Below are 21,279 nucleotides of genomic sequence, written 5' to 3' on the forward strand. Positions count from 1 at the left end.
GTTTCTGTTTTGGGATCTTGCAGGTACTTGTGACCTGGATTGGCCACTACTGGAAACAGGATGTTCTAACATAAGAACAGCCATACTGGGTTATACCAATGGTCCATCAAAGCCCAGAATCCTGCTTCCAACAGTGGCCAATTCAGGTAACAAGTACCGGGCAGAATCCAAACAAGTAGCAAAATTCATGCTACTAATCCCAGGGCAAGCATTGCTTCCCCCATGTTTATCTCAATAGCAGACTATGGACTTTTCCTCTAGGAACTCATCCAAACCTTTTTTAAATCCAGAAACACTAACCACATCCTCTGGCAACAAGTTCCAGAGCTTAACTATTCATTGTGTGAAAAAATATTTCCTCCTATTTCTTTTAAGACTATTTTCCATGCAATTTCATTGAGTGTCCCCTAGTCTTTGTATTTTTTGAAAAAGAGTAAAATATCGATTCACTTATACTCGTTCTACATCGCTCAGGATTTTGTAGGCCTTTATCATATCCCCTTAAGCTGTACTACTCCGCCACTCCACCTGGAGTGGAGAAGTAGACTAATGGCCAGCTGCAGTTCCTTGTGAATCTGGGCAAGTTGCTTAACCCTCCATTGCCCCAGGTACAAAATAAGTACCTGTATATAATACGTAAACTGCTTTGATTGTAACCACAGAAAGGCAGAATATCAAATCCCATCTCCTGCCTTTGAGCAACTTGCTGGGGGCAGCTGCCCCACCAGCAGAACTGTGAAGTGGTGAAGCTGCATGACTTCATACTTATTTAAGGCTGGCTGGCTGAAATAACATTGAGGGGGAAATCCATTGAACCCCTCCTCCCTAACTGCTTGGGGGCAGCTAGCTGTACAAATGCCTGAGTGCATTTCAGGGAATTCTCTCTGCTCCTCAGTCTTTTTGCAAGGTCTCTTATCTGCAATGTGAACCTCCCTCTCTCCTCCTCAGCACTTTACTGGAAGTCAGGATGATAAAACACTCAAGTGAAGGCACAGAATGAATGGCACTGCAAAAAGTAGAAACCTTGTTTCAAAGAAAGCCACTTTCTTCAATGCTAGGAAGATAGCGGCATGCTCTTTGCTCTGCAACAGCCAGGAAACAAAAACGCCTTTTGCGCTTGCCTACAGACACCGCAGATTATTTGTCACTGTATGCCAACTGAGCAAATCCTTTGTGAACTGAACCTGCAGAGTACAGTTTTATTATTCAGCATGTGCCACGCTGTGTCCTACTTACCTGGCAGCGGATATTGCACCCACCCTTACCAAACAATTTACACATCTATGGAGTCTTTCAGTCAGACATGATCCCCTGTTTGTTGTACATCCTTTTTGCGGATGACACTAAGATTTGTAACAGAGTGGACACCCCGGAGGGAGTGGAAAACATGAAAAAGGATCTGCAGAAGCTAAAATGGTCTAAGGTTTGGCAATTTAAATGCAATGCGAAGAAATGCAAAGTGATGCACTTAGGGAGTAGAAATCCACGGGAGACGTATGTGTTAGGCGGCGAGAGTTTGATATGTATGCACGGGGAGAGGGATCTTTGGGTGATAGTATCTGAGGATCTGAAGGCGACGAAACAGTGTGACAAGGCGGTGACCGTAGCTAGAAGGTTGCTAGGCTGTATAGAGAGAGGTGTGACCAGCAGAAGAAAGGAGGTGATGATACCCCTGTATAAGTCGTTGGTGAGGCCCCACCTGGAGTATTGTGTTGAGTTTTGGAGGCCGTATCTTGCTAAGGATGTAAAAAGAATTGAAGCGGTGCAAAGAAAAGCTACAAGAATGGTATGGGATTTGCGTTACAAGATGTATGAGGAGAGACTTGCTGACCTGAACATGTATACCCTGGAGGAAAGGAGAAACAGGGGTGATATGATAAAGACGTTCAAATATTTGAAAGGTATTATTCCATAAACGAACCTTTTCCGTAGATGGGAAGGTGGTAGAACTAGAGGATATGAAATGAGATTGAAGGGGGGCAGACTCAAGAAAAATGTCAGGAAGTATTTTTTCAGGCAGAGAGTGGTGGATACTTGGAATGCCCTCCCGCGGGAGCTGGTGGAGATGAAAAAGGTAATGGAATTCAAAAATGCGTGGGATAAACATAAAGGAATCCTGTTCAGAAGGAAGGGATCCTCAGAAGCTTAGCAGAGATTGGGTGGCAGAGCTGGTGGGGGAAGGCGGGGCTAGTGCTGGGCAGACTTCTACAGTCTGTGCCCTGAAAATGACAGATACAAATCAAGGTCATCTTTGACTCTTCTCTCTCCTTCTCTGCTCATATCCAGCAGATTGCCAAGACCTGTCGTTTCTTTCTTTACAACATCCGTAAAATCCGCCCCTTTCTTTCCGAGCACTCTACCAAAACCCTCATCCACACCCTTGTCACCTCTCGTTTAGACTACTGCAATCTGCTTTTTGCTGGCCTCCCACTTAGTCACCTCTCCCCTCTCCAGTCGGTTCAAAACTCTGATGCCCGTCTCATCTTCCGCCAGGGTCGCTTTACTCATACTACCCCTCTCCTCAAGACCCTTCACTGGCTCCCTATCCGTTTTCGCATCCTGTTCAAACTTCTTCTACTAACCTATAAATGTACTCACTCTGCTGCTCCCCAGTATCTCTCCACACTCGTCCTTCCCTACACCCCTTCCCGTGCACTCCGCTCTATGGATAAATCCTTCTTATCTGTTCCCTTCTCCACTACTGCCAACTCCAGACTTCGCGCCTTCTGTCTCGCTGCACCCTACGCCTGGAATAAACTTCCTGAGCCCCTACGTCTTGCCCCATCCTTGGCCACCTTTAAATCTAGACTGAAAGCCCACCTCTTTAACATTGCTTTTGACTCGTAACCACTTGTAACCACTTGCCTCCACCTACCCTCCTCTCTTCCTTCCCGTTCACATTAATTGATTTGATTTGCTTACTTTATTTATTTTTTTGTCTATTAGATTGTAAGCTCTTTGAGCAGGGACTGTCTTTCTTCTATGTTTGTGCAGCGCTGCGTATGCCTTGTAGCGCTATAGAAATGCTAAATAGTAGTAGTAGTAGTAGTAAGGTCAGGTATACACATAAAGTAGCACATATGAGTTTATCTTGTTGGGCAGACTAGATAGACCGTGCAGGTCTTTCTCTGCCGTCATCTACTATGTTACAATTACAACACTTTGCAGCTATCGCAGACATGGATGCTATCCTCTGTCAATATTGCAGCAGTGCTACAGCTAGAACCCAACTGATGCTGCCCCCTGACGACTCTCATTGACAATGACGGGATAAGCCTACGAATATCTTACAGATTAAAAAAGTATTTGACCTATCTAAAACCACAACTACAGCTCTAAGTCCCTCCTTTAGTGGTACATTCTTGAACAAAGATTGGTAAGCGCAGTGGGCCGACAACTGGGGGAGGGGGAGAGGGGGGACTAGATTAGATTCCCATGTGGCTCCTTGTGACCTTGGGCAAATCATTTATCGCTCCATCACCCCAGGTACAAAACTTAATTGTGAGCCCACTAGGGACACAAAAATACCTACTGTACCTGTTGTATCACAAAAAGGTGGAATATCAAGACTCTTACAAACAGAAACAAAGGAGGAGTGTACAATTCTGGAGAACCTTCAAAAAGATAAAATCATGATGATGTCAGTCCAGAGAAATTGGAAGTCTGAGCATCCAAATGGCAGATGCAATTTAATGTGGCCAAATGCAAAGTGATGCACATTGGGAAGAATAATCCGTATCATAGTTATCTAGGGTCCACTTTAGGAGTCAGTACTCAAGAAAAAGATCTAGATGTCATTGTAGACAATATACTGAAATCTTCTGCCCAGTGTGCGGTGGTGGCCAAAAAAGCAACCAGGATACTAGGAATTATTAAGAAACAGATGCAAAATAAGACCAAAATTATTATAATGCCTCTGTATACCTCCATGGTGTGACCTCACCTTGAGTATTGTGTTCAATTCTAGTCACCGTATCTCAAAAAAGATATAGCGGAAATAGAAAAGGTTCAAAGAAGAGCAATCAAAATGATAAAGGGGATGGAACTCCTCTCATATGAGGAAAGGTTAAAGAAGTTAGAGCTCATCAGCTTGGAAAAGAGACACCTGAGAGGGGATATCATTGAGGTCTACAAAAGTCTGAATTATATGGAGCGGGTGGAGACGAACTGATTTTTCACTCATTCAAAAAGTACAAAGACCAGGGGCTACTCAATGAAATTGCATAGAAATACTTTTAAAACAAATAGGACGGAATATTTTTTCACTCAAAGAATAGTTAAGCTCTGGAACTCTTTGCCCAAGGATGTGGTAACAGTGATTAACGTATCTGGATTTAAAAAAGGTTTGCACAAGTTCCTAGAGGAAAAGACCATAGTCTGTTATTAAGATGACCTGAATTGGCCACTGGTGGAAGTAGGATACTGGGCTAGATGGACCATTGATGTGACTCAGTATGGATAGTATATTCTCATCATAAAGAATATGGGACAAGCTTAAAGATATAAACATGTGCACCCTGGAGGACGGGTGGAATAAAGAAGATCTGATAGAGACATTTAAATACTTCCGTGGTATAAATGCACAGGAAGTGGGCCTCTTTCAATGGAAGAAAACTCAGAACAAGGGGTCATAGGAAGAAGGTGAAAAAGGCAATCTAAGTAAGGTTACTAGGTTTGCAAATCTGGGAAACCCAGATGGGGTGGGGCAATTTTCCTTACTCTAATAAAACCAAATTTTCTATCCCTTTACAACTTGAAAGTATATATTTTTTAAGTTTCTCAACACAAAGAAGCAATTCTAATAACTTGGCACCTCCATTTAGACACACTGATACCACGTAATGAGTGTCAATTCTATAAACAGTATCTGTGCACCAACATGCCATTACATATTAACATAAACCTGAACTAGGGTGCCTAAATTTAGGTGTGGCCATTTACGCTAAGCCAATGGCAGGCATGCATGCATGCCTAAATGTGCCATGCAAAGTGTGTAACATAGTCAGTGCGTTTTTTTCTAGCATAAAAGGTGCCGGTACTCAAATGCCAGGCCACCCTTCAGGGGTGGTGTGATCACTGAGGGACTCACCCCACAATAGCCAGGCCCCCTGCAACCAGTCACAGAATCTATGACAAGGCAGAATTGGTGTGTAGGGCCTGAGCTCTTTTATTAAAACTTGGGGACCATGGGTCAATTTTAGCAGACAATAAAAAAGGTGCCGGTACGCAGTACCCCCAAGTACCCCCTCAAAAAAGCCCTGAACATACTATAAGTTACGTGTGAGTTGGAGGCACGCCCCTTAGCCTGCTCATGTGTAAAAGCTGGAGACACGCCCCTAGCCTGCCTATGTGTGAAAGCTGGAGACACGCTCCTAGCTGGAGACACGCCCCTAGCCCACCTACGTGTGAAAGCTGGAGACACGACCCTAGCCCGCCTACGTGTGAAAGCTGGAGACATGCCCACCTCCACTGCAGTTATGGGTTACTGCACTTAGGTGCAACCCTACAGAATAGCACCTAGTACACATGTAACTGCCAATTTTCATGCCTCCAACATGTAAGTGAAGGCACCAAATTATAGCTTTCCCATGTCAATTAACATGAAACTGCAGCAAGAGTCCCAAGTATTATCATGTTCTAAAGGGAAGGTGGCCAGTTTCCTAGTATAGGCACATGCTCACTTGGCTACATTTCCTGACTAGGGTGTAGCAATGATATCCTACAAGAGATTAAGCTTGTAAAGGGGAAAGGGGATGGGACTTGATATATCACCTTTCTGTGGTTATAATCAAAGCACTTTACATGCTATGCTATACGAGACATATCGCTTGCCAACTCTCTAAGAGTTAAGGTGAGTTACATCAGTTTAAATTTTTAAAAAACGATACAATCATCAGGATTCACATATAAGAAAACAGAATAAAAACAGGCAAAATCAACCCCCCCCCCCCCCCAAGCCTAGTAACCATCTAAGTTTTCAAAGCTTTCTGAATTCCTAAAATGATTTTGTAAGAAACAAGATCTCAGCAACTGTAATTGTTTCAATTTAAGATTTTCTAATCAAGCCATTAATCTGTGGCTCCATTGTCACTGATGAATCTAAAACTACTCCCCAAACTTCAGTTCTTTCTACATTAAACTGCGATCCATCATCACCCAAAATCAGTCTAAGAATTTTAATTAAGTCCAAAAAGAATCATAGTACCTTAGACTTATCAGCATTAAGCTTAAGAATGAACTTAACAGACCAACCTTTTATCCTGTTAATACAACTATTGATCTTGAAAGAGATATTACATATTATATACAGGTACTTTATTTTGTATCTGGGGCAATGGAAGGTTAGGCGATTTGACCAGAGTCACAAGGAGCTGCAGTAGGACTTGAACCCGGTTCTCCTGGTTCGCAGGTCACTACACTAACCATTAGGCTACTCCTCCACTCCAGATGGTGGATTATCCTCAGTATAGGCAGGGGCAACCAGGTACACCACATGGGTCAAATGGTCCTTTTCTGCTGAATGTATGTAATTAGGTTAGGATTGGAACAGAAATAAATAAAAATGAATGGAGTAATGATTTAACTTATACCCTGCCTATCACAATCCACCTAAGCATGTAACAATTCAGGCTTAAAATTAAAACAGAAAAACAGAGTGAGACAAGTAACCACATAAAAGCTGCTTAAACTACACTGTAAATGATACAACTAGTGAACATATATGCCACATCTACTGTTCTGTTGCTTGTAAATTGTATTGCTACATAACATATGCTTGTTTGTAATCCGCCCTGGATAAGGGCAGAATATACATTTTAGTTTAAAAAACAAAAAACAAATACACCTTAGCTTTTCATTACTGCGGCTAAAACTGATCTGAAGCAGATGGGAATTTATTCATGTGCTGCATCAGTAAAGGGAGGAAGGCCAGCATGGATCCAGGTATCACCAGCCAATGATAGCACAGCAAACTGAGGAGGACCCCACTGCACAGTAAAACCCAATGGGTAAACACCCTCACTGGCAATTCTGTTCAATGTGTGGCTGCGGACCAAAAAAAAAGTTATCAGAATGTCAGGAATTATCAGGAAAGGAATAGAAAATAATACACAGAATATCATAATGCCCCTGTATCATTACGTGGTGCAACCACACTATGAATATCGTATGCAATTCTGGTCACAGCATCTCAAACAAAATATAATGGAATTAGAAGCAGTACAATGGAAGGTGACCAAATGATAAAAGGATAGAACTCCTCCTCTATGAGGAAAGGCTAATGAAGTTAGGACTCCTTAGCTTGGAGAACAGACAGGAGATATGATAAGAGGTCTCCAAAAGCATGAATGGAACGTATAAACACAAATCCTTTTATAACTTTTTGCAATGTCTCCTGTCCATTTCTCTCTCCATGTCCACCATCCTACTATGTCCTGACCACCATCTCCCTGCTGTAGACCTGTTCCTATCCTTCCTAAAGTTTCAGAATCTGCTCTCCAAGTGTCCCAATCTAGCCCTTATATTGAGCAGTTTCTCCTATGTCTTTGTCTTGCCTTGTCCTGCATTACCCCCTCTTTATCCCTATCCCCTCCTGTGATCAGCATTGCCCCTCTGTGACCCTGCTCCCCCCTCTCGTCTAGTATTGCCCCTCTATGTCCTTATCCCTTTCCCTCTATACCTAGTATCTCTTCTCTGTCTCCCTGTCTCTCTCCTCTCTCTTCCCTTCATCCCCCGCCCCCTCCCGAGGTATGTTTTAGGGCACTATAGCCTTTGCTCTGTATCTTAACCCAGCTCAGACAAGTACTATGTAAACTGTACCTCTTCACCCTACTGTCTACAACATTTCTTTCCTACACTGAAGAGATTTTAAGATACTACTTGGGGCAGTTTATAGAGGCTTAGTGCTTGGTGTAGAACCATACGGGCAATAGAAAGATCCAACTTGACCTTTGGCAACAGTGGCAAGCGGCAGGTGCTTAATGGAAGCTGATAAGAAACAGGGGCATATACAGAGATGCTCATCTCTGGCACTGGATGACACGCCCTGTGACTGATCTCGCTTCCTGAAAGCGACTAATCCTTTTCTGAAACCAGACCAGTCGTGGCTCTGCAACATCCCATAGATGATAGTGACTCTTCATCAGGGCTTTTTTTGTGTCGGTACGCACCAGTACAGTGTATCGGCACCTTCCCCCCCCCCCCCCCCCCCCGGCGAGTCCTGCACCCTTCCTCTAACTCCCCTACTTACTACTACGTCGGACTTGGCAGCGTGAACGGTGCAGGAAGCGATTGAGAGAGGCTGACAGCGACGGAGCTTCCCTCTGCGAGTCCCGCATACGTTGTTTCAACTTCCTGTTTCCGCATAGGCGGGACTCGCAGAGGGAAGCTCCGACGCTGCCAGCCTCTCTCAATCGCTGCCTGCACCGTTTGCGCTGCTGAGTCTGACGCTGGCAGCCTTTCTATTGCTTCGCTGGCAAGCAGTGGAGAAGGACGGGCTGGGAGGAGGATGGGCTGGGGGAAGAAGAATTGCTGGACATGGGAGAGGGGAGGGCAGGTGATAGAGGAGAATCGTTGGACATCGATGGGAGGGGAGGGGATAGAGGAGAATCACTGGACATCATGAGAGGGGAGGGCAGGGATGAGAGAATTGCTGGGTATCGATGGAAGGGCAGGGGAGAGAGGAAAATCGCTGGACATGGATGGGAGGGGAGGGCAGGGGAGAGAGGAGAATCGTTGGACATGGATGGGAGCGGCAGGCAGGGGGGAGAGGAGAATCGCTGGACAAGTTTGGGAGGCCAGAGAACAGAGAATTGCTGGGCATCGATGGAAGGGCAGGGGAGAGGAAAATCGCTGGACATGGATGGGAGGGGAGGGCAGGGGAGAGAGGAGAATCGTTGGACATGGATGGGAGGGGCGGGCAGGGGAGAGAGGAGAATCGCTGGACATGGATGGGAGGGCAGGGAAGAGAGAATTGCTGGACATCGATGGAAGGGCAGGGCAGGGAAGAGAGGAGAATCGCTGGACATGGATGAGAGGGGAGGACAGGGATGAGTGAATTGCTGGACATGGATGGGAGGGGAGGGCAGGGCAGAGAGGAGAATCGCTGGACAAGGATGGGAGGGGAGGGCAGGGAAGAGATAATTGCTGGACATGGATGGCAGGGGAGGACAGGGGACAGAGGAGAATCGCTGGACATGGGAGGGGAGAGAGGAGACATGCAGGACATGAATGGAGGAGAGGGAAGAGAGTTTAATGTGGCTTACAAACAAACAAAGTGAATAAAATATAATAATGTACAGAATATAACATAAATTACAATAAGTTCAAGAAGTAAATTAATACATGTGCAGTAAGTAACCAGGGACTTAGACTATCTCAAGGACAAACAAATAATTAAGGTTGGATAGGTGAGAGCATAATTAGGCAAGATTAGATGGGAAACGAGATTAAGAAAAGGGTGTGGGTAAAATTCAAATAGAGTTCTTTGTATTCAGAAAGGCCAGACTGAAGAAATGTGTTTTCAGAAGACTTCTAAAAGTTAGGTTATCATCTGTAAACTTGATAGATTTAGGAAGAGAATTCCAAATTTTGGTGCCTTGATAGGAGAAATTAGCAGAGTGAATTGTTTTATATATCACATTCTTACAGATAGGGAAATGTAAGACAAAATATTCTCTAGATGATGAAACAGAATTACGAAGGAGTATGATTATTCAAATATGACGGGGCTTGACCAAACAGAATTTGGTGAATGAAAACGCAAAATTTGAAAGATATTCTACCTCTTATTGGTATCCAATGTAGCTCATATAAAAGAGGAATAGCTTTGGTGAAGCGAGGAGATCTACATATAAAACAAGCAGCAGTATTTTGAGCAGTTTGTAATTTTTTGAGAAGACCACCTTTAAGTCCAGCATAGATGGAATTGCAATAGTCAAATCTGGTGAGGACAAGGGATTGAACCAATGTATGAAAGACAGATTTAGAGAAAAATGGCCTCAATCGCTTTAGCTTCCAAAGTGAGTGAAAGACACTCGATGTCAACGTAGAGACTTGGTTTTCAAGGGTGAGGAAACGATCTATTGTGACTCCCAAGATTCATTGATGACTCAAGGGAATAGGTTTTATAAGATTCATAAGATGGTGAGGGTTAGTTATAATTAGAAGCTTAGTTTTATCCATATTAAGTTTTAGTTTGAAATTAGAAGCCCATGATTCCATAAGTTTTATCCATAGACTAATCATGTGAGTTATGTCAAGTAATTCCTTAGAGAATGGGATATAAATGGTGACATCATCAGCATATATGTATGTCGAAAGACCATGTTTTTCTAAAAGATGACCAAGAGGTATCATTATAATGTTAAACAAGATGGGGGAAAGAGGGGAACCTTGAGGGACCCCACAGCCAGGAGTCCAAGTGGAAGAAAGTACACCTGATTGTTTGACTTGATACGACCTAGATCTTAAGAAGCCAGAAAAACATTTCAGGACAACTCCACGGACTCCGTAATAGTCAAGAATATTTAAAAGAATATTATGATAAACAGTGTCAAAGGCACTAGATAGATCAAATTGAAGTATCGATATTTTGTTGCCAAAACTTAATTCTCTCCTAAAGTTAGCTAAGTAGGTAGTAAGTACAGTTTCTGTACTGTATAAGAGGGCCTAAAACCAGACTGTGAACTATGCAAAATGGCATGAAGCTGGAGATACTCCATAAGTTGGTGCATGACAAGTCCTTCCATTACTTAACAAGAGGAGGAATTGAGGCTACTGGTCTATAGTTGGAAACTAAACTTAGGCTAGTTTGCGTATTTTTAGGTATAGGAGTCAAAATAATATTGCCATTGTCAGAGGGAAAGAAACCTTGAGACAACATCAAAGTAAGATTTGAGTGCAAATGATGTAATAATAAATCAGGAGCTGACTTTAGGAGATAAGTAGGGCAAGCAGACATTGTGAATTTGCATATTTGTGTAACATGTGATTGACCTGATCAGTAGTGACTGGATGAAAAACGGACCAGATTCTATCTGCTTGAGAATGAGGCAGTAAAGGATGATGTAAATAGAGGAAATAGTCTATAGATGAAGGGGTATTGTTAAGTTGTAGTCTGGTGTTAGCTATTTTCTGTTTAAAATAAGCAGCCAAGTGGTCGTCAGTAGGTGTGGAATCAGTCAAATTGGTTATTAGTTGAGTGTCCAATAAAACTATTAACTAATGAGTAAAGTTTCCTCGGGTTGACTACTGTATCACCAATGAATTTGGAGGTTTTCGCTTAGGAGATCATACTTTTGTAGATTTTCAAAAGGTTTTTTTTTAAGCGATCCACTGTTCAGTGGATTTGTGCTTAGCCCAAATTCTCTCCTGTCTCCTGTGTTTACGTTTCATCTGTAAACCGCTTTAATTTTATGAAAGCCAGTACATCAAATGAAAAAACAACAAAAATAATTCCCAGTAACTGCTCAAGTTGTAGAAAAGTAGGAAACAAATTCCAAAGATTGACATCTACAGATGAAAACAGTCTTAGCCACACTGACAAATAAATGGCATTCAATGATGACAAGTCAGAGAAACTAAATCTAATCTCTGTAAACCTAGAAAATGTAATGGGGCAATCTGACAAACTGAAAAGTAGCAAATTGCCAGGACTGGATGGTATACATCCCAGAGTATTGACAGAATTGATATGTTGCTTCAATGTTGCTTTCGGCACCTAACCTTTATATCTTTCAGGAAATCTAGACTGCCCCTATTTGACTGACTGTACATTTGTCCTTTAGATTGTAAGCTCCTTTGAGCAGGGACTGTTCTTCTATGTTAAATTGTACAGCGCTGTGTAACCCTAGTAGCGCTTTAGAAATGTCAAGTAGTAGTAGTAGTATATGAACTTCCAGAACTATTGTTAGCAATGTGTAATTTATCTTTAAAATCAAGCATGGTACTGGAAAATTGGAGGGTGGCCAATGTAACGCCATTTTTAAAAAGGGTTCCAGAGGTGATCTGGGAAATTACAGACCAATGAACATATTTATAAATAGTAACATAACATAGTAGATGACGGCAGAAAAAGACCTGCACGGTCCATCCAGTCTGCCCAACAAGATAACTCATATGTGCTACTTTTTGTGTATACCCTACTTTGATTTGTACCTGTGCTCTTCAGGGCACAGACCGTATAAGTCTGCCCAGCACTATCCCCGCCTCCCAACCACCAGCCCCTCCTCCCAACCACCGGCTCTGGCACAGACCGTATAAGTCTGCCCAGCACTATCCTCACCTCCCAACCACCAGCCCTGCCTCCCAACCACCGGCTCTGGCACAGACCGTACAAGTCTGTCCAGCACTATCCCCGCCTCCCAACCACCAGTCCCGCTTCCCACCACCGGCTCTGGCACAGACCATATAAGTCTGCCCAGCACTATCCCCGCCTCCCAATCACCAGCCCCGCCTCCCAATCTTGACTAAGCTCCCAAGGATCCATTCCTTCGGCACAGGATTCCTTTATGCTTATCCCACGCATGTTTGAATTCCGTTACCGTTTTCATTTCCACCACCTCCCGCGGGAAGGCATTCCAAGCATCCACTACTGTCTCCGTGAAAAAATACTTCCTGACATTTTTCTTGAGTCTGCCCCCCTTCAATCTCATTTCATGTCCTCTCGTTCTACCATCTTCCCGTCTCCGGAAAAGGTTCGTTTGCGGATTAATACCTTTCAAATATTTGAACGTCTGTATCATATCACCCCTGTTTCTCCTTTCCTCCAGAGTATACATGTTTAGTTCAGCAAGTCTCTTCTCATACGTCTTGTAACACAAATCCCATACCATTCTCGTAGCTTTTCTTTGCACCGCTTCAATTCTTTTTACATCCTTAACAAGATACGGCCTCCAAAACTGAACACAATACTCCAGGTGGGGCCTCACCAACGACTTATACAGGGGCATCAACACCCCCTTTCTTCTGCTGGTCACACCTCTCTCTATACAGCCTAACAACCTTCTAGCTACGGCCACCGCCTTGTCACACTGTTTCGTCGCCTTCAAATCCTCAGATACTATCACCCCAAGATCCCTCTCTCTGCCCGTACCTATCAGACTCTCCCCACCTAACACATACGTCTCCCGTGGATTTCTATTCCTTAAGTGCATCACTTTGCATTTCTTCGCATTGAATTTTAATTGCCAAACCTTAGACCATTCTTCTAGCTTCCTCAGATCCTTTTTCATGTTTTCCACTCCCTCCTGGGTGTCCACTCTGTTACAGATCTTAGTATCATCCGCAAATAGGCAAACTTTACCTTCTAACCCTTCGGCAATGTCACTCACAAATATATTGAACAGAATCGGCCCCAGCACCGATCCCTGAGGCACTCCACTACTCACCTTTCCCTCCTCTGAGCGAATTCCATTCACCACCACCCTCTGGCGTCTGTCCATCAACCAGTTCCTAATCCAGTTCACCACTTCAGGTCCTATCTTCAGCCCCTCCAGTTTATTTAAGAGCCTCCTGTGGGGAACCGTGTCAAAAGCTTTGCTGAAATCTAAGTAGATTACGTCCATAGCTCGTCCCTGATTCAATTCTCCTGTCACCCAATCAAAGAACTTAATGAGATTCGTTTGGCACAATTTCCCTTTCGTAAAACCATGTTGTCTGGGATCTTGCAACTTATTGGCTTCCAGGAAATTCACTATCCTTTCCTTCAGCATCGCTTCCATTACTTTTCCAATAACCGAAGTGAGGCTTACCGGCCTGTAGTTTCCAACTTCTTCCCTATCACCACTTTTGTGAAGAGGGACCATCTCTGCCGTTCTCCAATCCCTCGGAACCTTTCCCATCTGCAAGGATATATTAAACAAATCTTTAAGAGGACCCGCCAAAACCTCTCTGAGCTCCCTCAATATCCTGGGGTGGATCCCGTCCGGTCCCATGGCTTTGTTCACCTTTAGCTTTTCAAGTTGTTGATACACACTTTCTTCCGTGAACGGTGCTCTATCCACTTCATTCTCAATTGTACTATTTCCAGTCCATCGCGGTCCTTCTCCAGGATTTTCCTCTGTGAAAACAGAACAAAAGTATCTATTTAGCAAATTTGCTTTTTCTTCATCATTTTCCACATAGCGGTTCGCAGTATCTTTTAGTCTCACAATTCGCTTTTTAGTCATTCTCCTTTCACTAATATACCTGAAGAAATTTCTAGCCGTTTGTTTTTCCGCTTGCGCTTTTGCCAGTCGTATCTCTCTCTTGGCTTCGTTCATTTTCATCCGGTATTCCTCCATGTGTTCCTTTTCTTGAGTTTTTCTGTATTTTTGGAACGCCAACTCTTTAGCCTTTATTTTCTCAGCCACTTGCTTGGAGAACCATATCGGTTTCCTTTTTCTCTTGCTTTTATTTACTTTCCTTACATAAAGGTTCGTGGCCCTATTTATAGCTTCTTTCAGCCTGGACCACTGTCCTTCCACTTCTCGTACTTCCTCCCAGCCCATCATCTCCTTCCTCAAGTATTCCCCCATTTTACTAAAGTCAGCATGCTTGAAATCCAGGACTTTGAGTTTTGAGTGGCCGCTCTCCACTTTAGCTGTTATATCAAACCAAACCGTTTGATGGTCACTGCTGCCCAGGTGGGCACCCACTCGGATATTTGACGCTATCCCCATCTGTGAGCACCAGATCCAGTGTCGCTCCCTCCCTCGTGGGTTCCATCACCATTTGTCTGAACAAAACACTTTGGAAAGCATCCACGATCCCTCTACTTCTTTCCGATTCCGCAGACAGAACATTCCAATCTACATCCGGCAGATTGAAATCTCCCAGCAACAGCACCTCTCTCTTGCTTCCCAACTTTTGAATATCTGCGATCAGGTCTTTATCTAATTCCTCCAATTGTGTCGGAGGTCTGTAGACAACACCCACGTGGACAGAGGTTCTATCATCTCTTTTTAAGGTGATCCATATCACTTCTTCCTTTCCCCAGGTCCCTGTCATTTCAGTCGCAGTGATATCATTCCTCACATACAGAGCTACTCCGCCACCTTTACGACCCTCTCTATCCTTCCTAAATAGATTATAGCCTGGTATGTTTGCATCCCATTCATGGGAACCATTTAGCCACGTCTCTGTGATTGCAACAACATCAAGTCTGCCTCCAACATCAGGGCCTGAAGGTCATGAACTTTATTGCTTAGACTGCGAGCATTTGTGGTCATCACTTTCCATCTACATTTCCTGGTATGCGTTTCAACATTAGTGATTTGGGGGTTTCTTTTCTCTTTGGGTACCCATATGATCTAGATATGGGAATAACTAGTGAGGTAATTAAATTTGCTGATGACACAACCCCCTTTTCCCACCTCCCCCCCCCCCCCCCAAGGTCCGGTCCCAGCCTCCTTCTACCTGCCCCCTCTTTTCAGCCTCCAGTTCCAGCCTCAGCCTCTACTCCTGACTCTCCCTTTTCATCCCTCAACATTTTCCTCCTACCTACCCCTTTTCAGTCCCAGCTCCCTTCTTCCACCTGCCCCCTTTTCAGTCCCAGCCCTCTTCTCTTGCCTGCCTCTTTTCAGTTCCCAGCTCCAACCCCATTCTCTTCTCCCATCTGCCCCCTCTTTTCAACCCCAGCCCCCTTCTCCAACATGTCCCCTTTTCAATCGCTAGTTTCAGCCCCAGCCCCCTTCTTCTATCTGCCTGCATTCATTTGCCCTGAGTCTCTCCAGCAGCATCGGCAATGACTGCAGGCTGCCTCAAGCCTCTTAATCAAATCCCTCCCTCGCGGAAAGAGGGAATTGTATCAGAAGAGGAAGGGACGCGACTGATGGAAGGTCAAAGGAAGCCTCATTCACTGCCAATACTGAAGAGACTCAAGGTAAATTTAGACCACCACCAGAAGAGAGAAAGATGCCGCACTGTACAGGGGAAGTGGGGAGGGGGGACGAAGTTAGTGATGTGATGTGATGTCAGCTGCATGGAAGAAGTTCAAGATGCAGGAGCTGGGGAAGGAAGAGAGACAGTAGCCCCCACACAGCCAGGTAAGCAGAGCTTGGTGGGTCTCTGCACCCCCCCCAATCTCCTGCCTGGCTTATCAGGTTGTGCCAGCCCAAGTTTATTTTCCCCCCCGTTCCCCCAACCTTTCTTTCTCACTTCTGCAATCTCCTAGAGCAGGTAAAGCACCTGCGAATATTCATGGGCTCAGCTGCTAAGAAAACATTTTGGGGGCAGACTGGCCATAAATATGGGACCCCTAACATACCTAGAGGTTCATTACTGTAGCAGGTCCTGCTCCTCTTAAAGATAGGTTTGTGAACATTAAGCACAACCTACTTATAGAAGCCAGTGTATAAAATGTGAAGCATCCCAAGAAAGCAAGCACCTTCTTACCTGTTCTTCTCCTGAGCTCCTCACATTGGCTGATATGAGGAAACTTCAAGATCTCCTTCCACTTTTTACTCCTTCCTTTGCGCTTTCCTCCACCACCTGCAGAAGAAGCAGCTGCATTACATTTCAGATGTTTACACACTGTTTTCTGCTACTCTAACCTCAGGAGTAAAATACACACAACTAATTTATCTGGATTTAAACAGAACTTTTCACCAAAAAATTTGAAGGATATGATTATAGTTATGGTTTATTAAATGTTCTATACCACCTTTCCTGCAAACACATAAAGTGGCTTGCAGGCTAATATAAGATGGAAAAGGACACCATAAAATTAATAGGAAAGAGGAAAAGACAATAAAAGTCAATCATCAAAGAAAATACTACATACAACAGAGCATACTTCAAAGAGGAGGGAGGAGGGAAAATATGTCAAAATATGTCACCAAATACATTATGCAAAAAACCTGGGACATGGAAATCAAGGCAAACAAGAATATATACAAGTCACGCAGCTGCAAAGATTGTAAGTTCTGTCAAACAGGGACTGTCTCTTATATGTTTAGTGTACAGTGCTGCATACTTCCAGTAGCACTACAGAAATGATAAGTAGTAGTAGTAGTAGTAAAGACCCAAAGTGGAGAAAAAATATCAATGACCTGGGAGAAGACAGAATCCAGGACAATGTAAGGAGAGACAGAAGCAGATTCCAGCGCCAGCAAAGTTTACATTTGTAAATGAATTATTGTGTGTGAATTGTTGTATTCCGTCCTAGATAAGGGTAAATTAGGCCTTACCTGCTAATTTGCTTTCCTTTAGTCCCTCCGGACTGGCCCAAAATGTGACTGATGGGTTGTGTACGCCTTTCAGCAGGTGGAGACTGAGAAAATTCTGACTCTAGAGAGCCAATAAGAGCCCTGGCCATGTGACCCTAGCCTCAGTATTTGAATAACAAAGCAGAAAAGAAAGGAAAGACAACATTCTGTGCCCCGGGAAATCAAAGCAGCCACCAAACACAATCATAAAAATGTGTTTGAACAACGGCAAAGCCGTGTAATAAAGCTCACCATCAACTCCCAACGGAGAAGAGGCATGGATCACATATAACTTTTATTATATACATAATAATTTTTTTTTAAATGCAGAAATTGAAAACTTGCAGCCACCAGCAGTTTGCCAACAAAGGGTGAGTGCCTCCAAACATATCAAGGTCCTATAAAGAGGACATTTTACACAGCCAGAAAAAAATTTGCCTTGTTCTTTTTTTTTTTTTGAAAGAGAGAAATAAACAAGCAACACAGCTCCAATAAATAACTTTGAACCTCTGAAAACACAGATATCTGAAGGGAGGGATCTGGGCCGGGCCGGAGGGACTAAAGGATAGCAAATTAGCAGGTAAGGCCTAATTAACCCTTCCTTAGCATCCCTCCGGACCGGCCCAGAATGTGAATGATGGGAACAAAGCAGTGAAATTATGGGAGCGACCCTAGCAGCCCCGTGGACAAAACACTCGCTCTGAATGCAACCTGACGACAACTGAGGACATCTAAACGGTAGTGCTGAGAAAAAGAATGCAAAGACGAGGGGGGGATCACGTGATGCTTGGCTGAGGGAAGGACGCCGCATCTGAGAGCTCCGAGGCCCCGCCGTTAACATCAAACCCGTAGCGCCATAATAAACAGCTGATAAACCCAACTGAAATCAGCCAGCGTAATCGGAATACCCTGATAGTTTGAGGGCACCGTACGTGACAGAAGAAACATTTGGCATGACATCTAAATCCAACAAGACGGAGCGAGGAGCCGCGAGGGCAAGATGGCGGAGGCCAGCCACGCGGGGGAATTGGTAAGCTCCGCTTGGGCAGCCGAAATAGCGGCGGAGGTTTCCACCCTGCTGGAATCGTCAGTAGACCACAAGCTCCAAAAAATCTCAGACCAGATTGAACAACTAGATGGCAAGTTTGAAGGTTTGCACGCAGACATGGCGGGCTTTCAGAAACGGCTGTCGGACATTGAAGACCAGTGCGTGCAAAGGGACAAAGCCCAAAAAGGCCTGAAGGACACCTTAGAAGAGCTTGCAGCGAAGGTGGAAGACCTAGAGAATAGGTCGCGGAGGAATAATCTCCGTTTCGTCAGTATCCCAGAGACGGTGCGGGAGGTGGACCTCCGCGACTTCCTGGAATCATGGCTCCCAAAAGTCTTGAATCTTCAACGGCTAGAGAATGGATTACAAATCGAGCGGGCCCATCGGCTGGGCAGAGAGAGGCAGGGGTACGAGAGACCGCGAGTTGTCATCTGCAAAATTTTAAATTACAAGTATAAGCAGGACATTTTGCGGGAATGGCGCTTAAAAGGAAAGGTACAATATGAATCTCACACCATCTTGTGCTTTCAAGATTTTTCGGCTGTGGTAGCGGCCCAGCGCAAACGGTTTGCAGAGGTATGCAAAATATTGTACGAGAGGAAAGTCCGATTTGCGCTAATGTTTCCCGCCAAATTGCGTATTCAGCATGAGGGAAAACAATACCATTTCAACGCACATGAGGAGGCGCGGCAGTTTATCAACAGCATGCGAGTGGGCGCAGAATTGGAGCAGGTGCAAGCAGCAGCGGAGAGCACACAGAACACCTGAACAGGATCAGGCCTCAGCCATTAGGTGCAGAGGGTGAGATAATGAGATTTTAAGGGCTGAGAGACATTTGATATTAAAGACTTTCACAAGGATTCCCAGATGCTGATCTGTTAGGGGAAGGGAAAGCTGTAAAAGGGAGGGGGCTCCAGGGTTAAGGTGAGGGGTGAACAGGGGGAGCTTGCACAAGAGCGGAGGCTACATCATTTAATCATTAATCCTAGTGGGGGAGAGTTTCTTGTAATTGGGGTACACTGAACTGAATATGTAAGGGCGCGGGGTAGGCGGGGGCGGAGCAAAAACGTGATCAGTTCTCTAGCGAGAGCTGAATGTGGAGAAGGGGGGCATACAGGAGGGGGGGAAGGGAAGGAGGGTGGGAGAGGGAGGGAGGGAGGGAGATGGGAGGGGTGGGTTTTTTTTTTCTTTGTCTTCTTCTCTTTTCTTTCCTATTACTTCTGGAATGTGTGCTGGAGGCGCTGGTATTCTTTATGGCTGCACAAGGGGAATGGCTAAGGGTAAGGGGGGGTACACCCAGGGGCTGGGGGTGGACCTCCACAATTTGGGGCGTTTAGACCTTAGAATGAACATTAGTAAGTCTGGATAGGGCGAGTTAAAGTTAATATCTTGGAATGTGGGGGGGATCTCATCACCCATTAAGCGCACCAAGGTGTTGCAGGCTCTACAGAGACATAAGGCGGATATCGCGTTCCTCCAAGAAACACACTTAACATCCCAGGAGCATCAAAAATTTAAGAAAGGTTGAGTGGAGATGGTAGAGGGGTCGCCTGCAGTGGGGAAAAAAGGAGGGGTCCTGTTGTTGTTCCGCAAAGGTTTAAATATGAGAATTAAGACAGTGAAGAGAAGTACAGAAGGTAGATTTGTCCTAGTGGAGGTGGAGAGGGGTAATGTCTCTTATATTTTTTGTAATGTGTACGCTCCTAACGTATATGACAAAAAATTTTATAAAAAGCTGCTGGATATATTGGGCCCCTATCAGGGGGGCAATATAATTTTGGGAGGAGATTTCAATACAGTGTTTGATCCCAAGTTAGACAGAAGCAGTACCTCTAGATCGATGCCTGGACATTCCCAGAGGGGTTTGCCTTTTCTCAGCTCCACCTTAAACTTGATTGATGTATGGAGGGTGTTGCACCCGATGCAGCGGGACTACACACATGTCTCACGAGCACACTTATCACAATCCCATATAGATTATTTTCTAATTTCGAGAGACCTCTTTCCAGATATACCAAAAGCGGAGATAGATGTTTGTGAAATTTCAGACCACTCATTTGTTTGGGTACATTTAAAATTACGGGGAAAGGGGGGAGGACGGGGTAGCTGGCGGTTCCCATTTGAATTATATTATGATTCATACTTTAAGAAATACTTGGGAGAGAAATGGGGGGACTTTGCAGCCCACAACAGTGAGCACCAACATCAAGCGAGTTTATATTGGGAAACAGCAAAAGTAGTCATGAGGGGGGAGATAATAGCATATAGAGCGAGGGCTAGGAAGATGAGGGATAAGGAAATTTTACGTTTGGAGAAAGAAGTTCGCAGGCAACGAATTCGGTTCGGGAAGGATATTACGGAGGACAATAAGAAAGCATTATTAACACTGCAAAGGGAGCTGAATGAACTGCTCCACCAAAGAGCGCAGAAGTCCCAGCTGTATTACCAGCACCAACTTTTTAGGTTCGGGAATCAGGTGGGAGCTTTTATGGGACATTTGATTCAAGGGACAAGGGGCCCAACGAAAGTCCTGCAAGTCCGGGACCGCGGGGGACGGGTACTTCGAGAGACAAAAGACATAATGGAATGCTTTAGGAATTACTATAAAGACCTATACAAAGAGCCAATAGATATAGTGGAGGATAGTAATCTGTTTTTGGACAATCAAATCTTGCCCACAATTACGGAGGCACAGAGGGAGGCACTGAATAGTCCAATTGAGGAGGGCGAACTGATGTTGGCCCTGCAGCAAAGTAATATTCATAAGGCCCCGGGGTCAGATGGGTTCAGCATAGCCTTCTATAAACTATTACAGGAACAGGTCACCCCCCCGCTGCTTCATTTGTTCAATACCATGGCTTCTTCGGGGGAAATGTCTGCCACACTAAATATGGCTAAAATAACAGTATTGTTAAAACCGGGCAAAGAGGAGTCTGATGTGGGTTCTTATAGACCCATATCGTTGTTAAACTGCGACATAAAATTATATGCAAAGATTCTGGCGAATCGCCTGGCGCGGGTACTCCCTCACTTGATAGCTGCCCC

The 21,279-nt window shown here is 44.4% G+C and overlaps 1 protein-coding gene across 1 annotated transcript in view; it reads right to left on the reverse strand.

The window, feature by feature from the left end:
• GRK5 (G protein-coupled receptor kinase 5) overlaps nucleotides 1–21,279 on the reverse strand; it is a 285,412-nt gene that overhangs the window by 183,586 nt on the left and 80,547 nt on the right. The window contains 1 exon segment of the mRNA XM_030202621.1: nucleotides 16,375–16,470. Within this exon segment, the coding sequence (XP_030058481.1) occupies nucleotides 16,375–16,470 (96 nt within the window).

This window comes from Microcaecilia unicolor, chromosome 5 (genome assembly GCF_901765095.1).
Source record: "Microcaecilia unicolor chromosome 5, aMicUni1.1, whole genome shotgun sequence".
NCBI classification, from domain to species: Eukaryota; Metazoa; Chordata; class Amphibia; order Gymnophiona; family Siphonopidae; genus Microcaecilia; species Microcaecilia unicolor.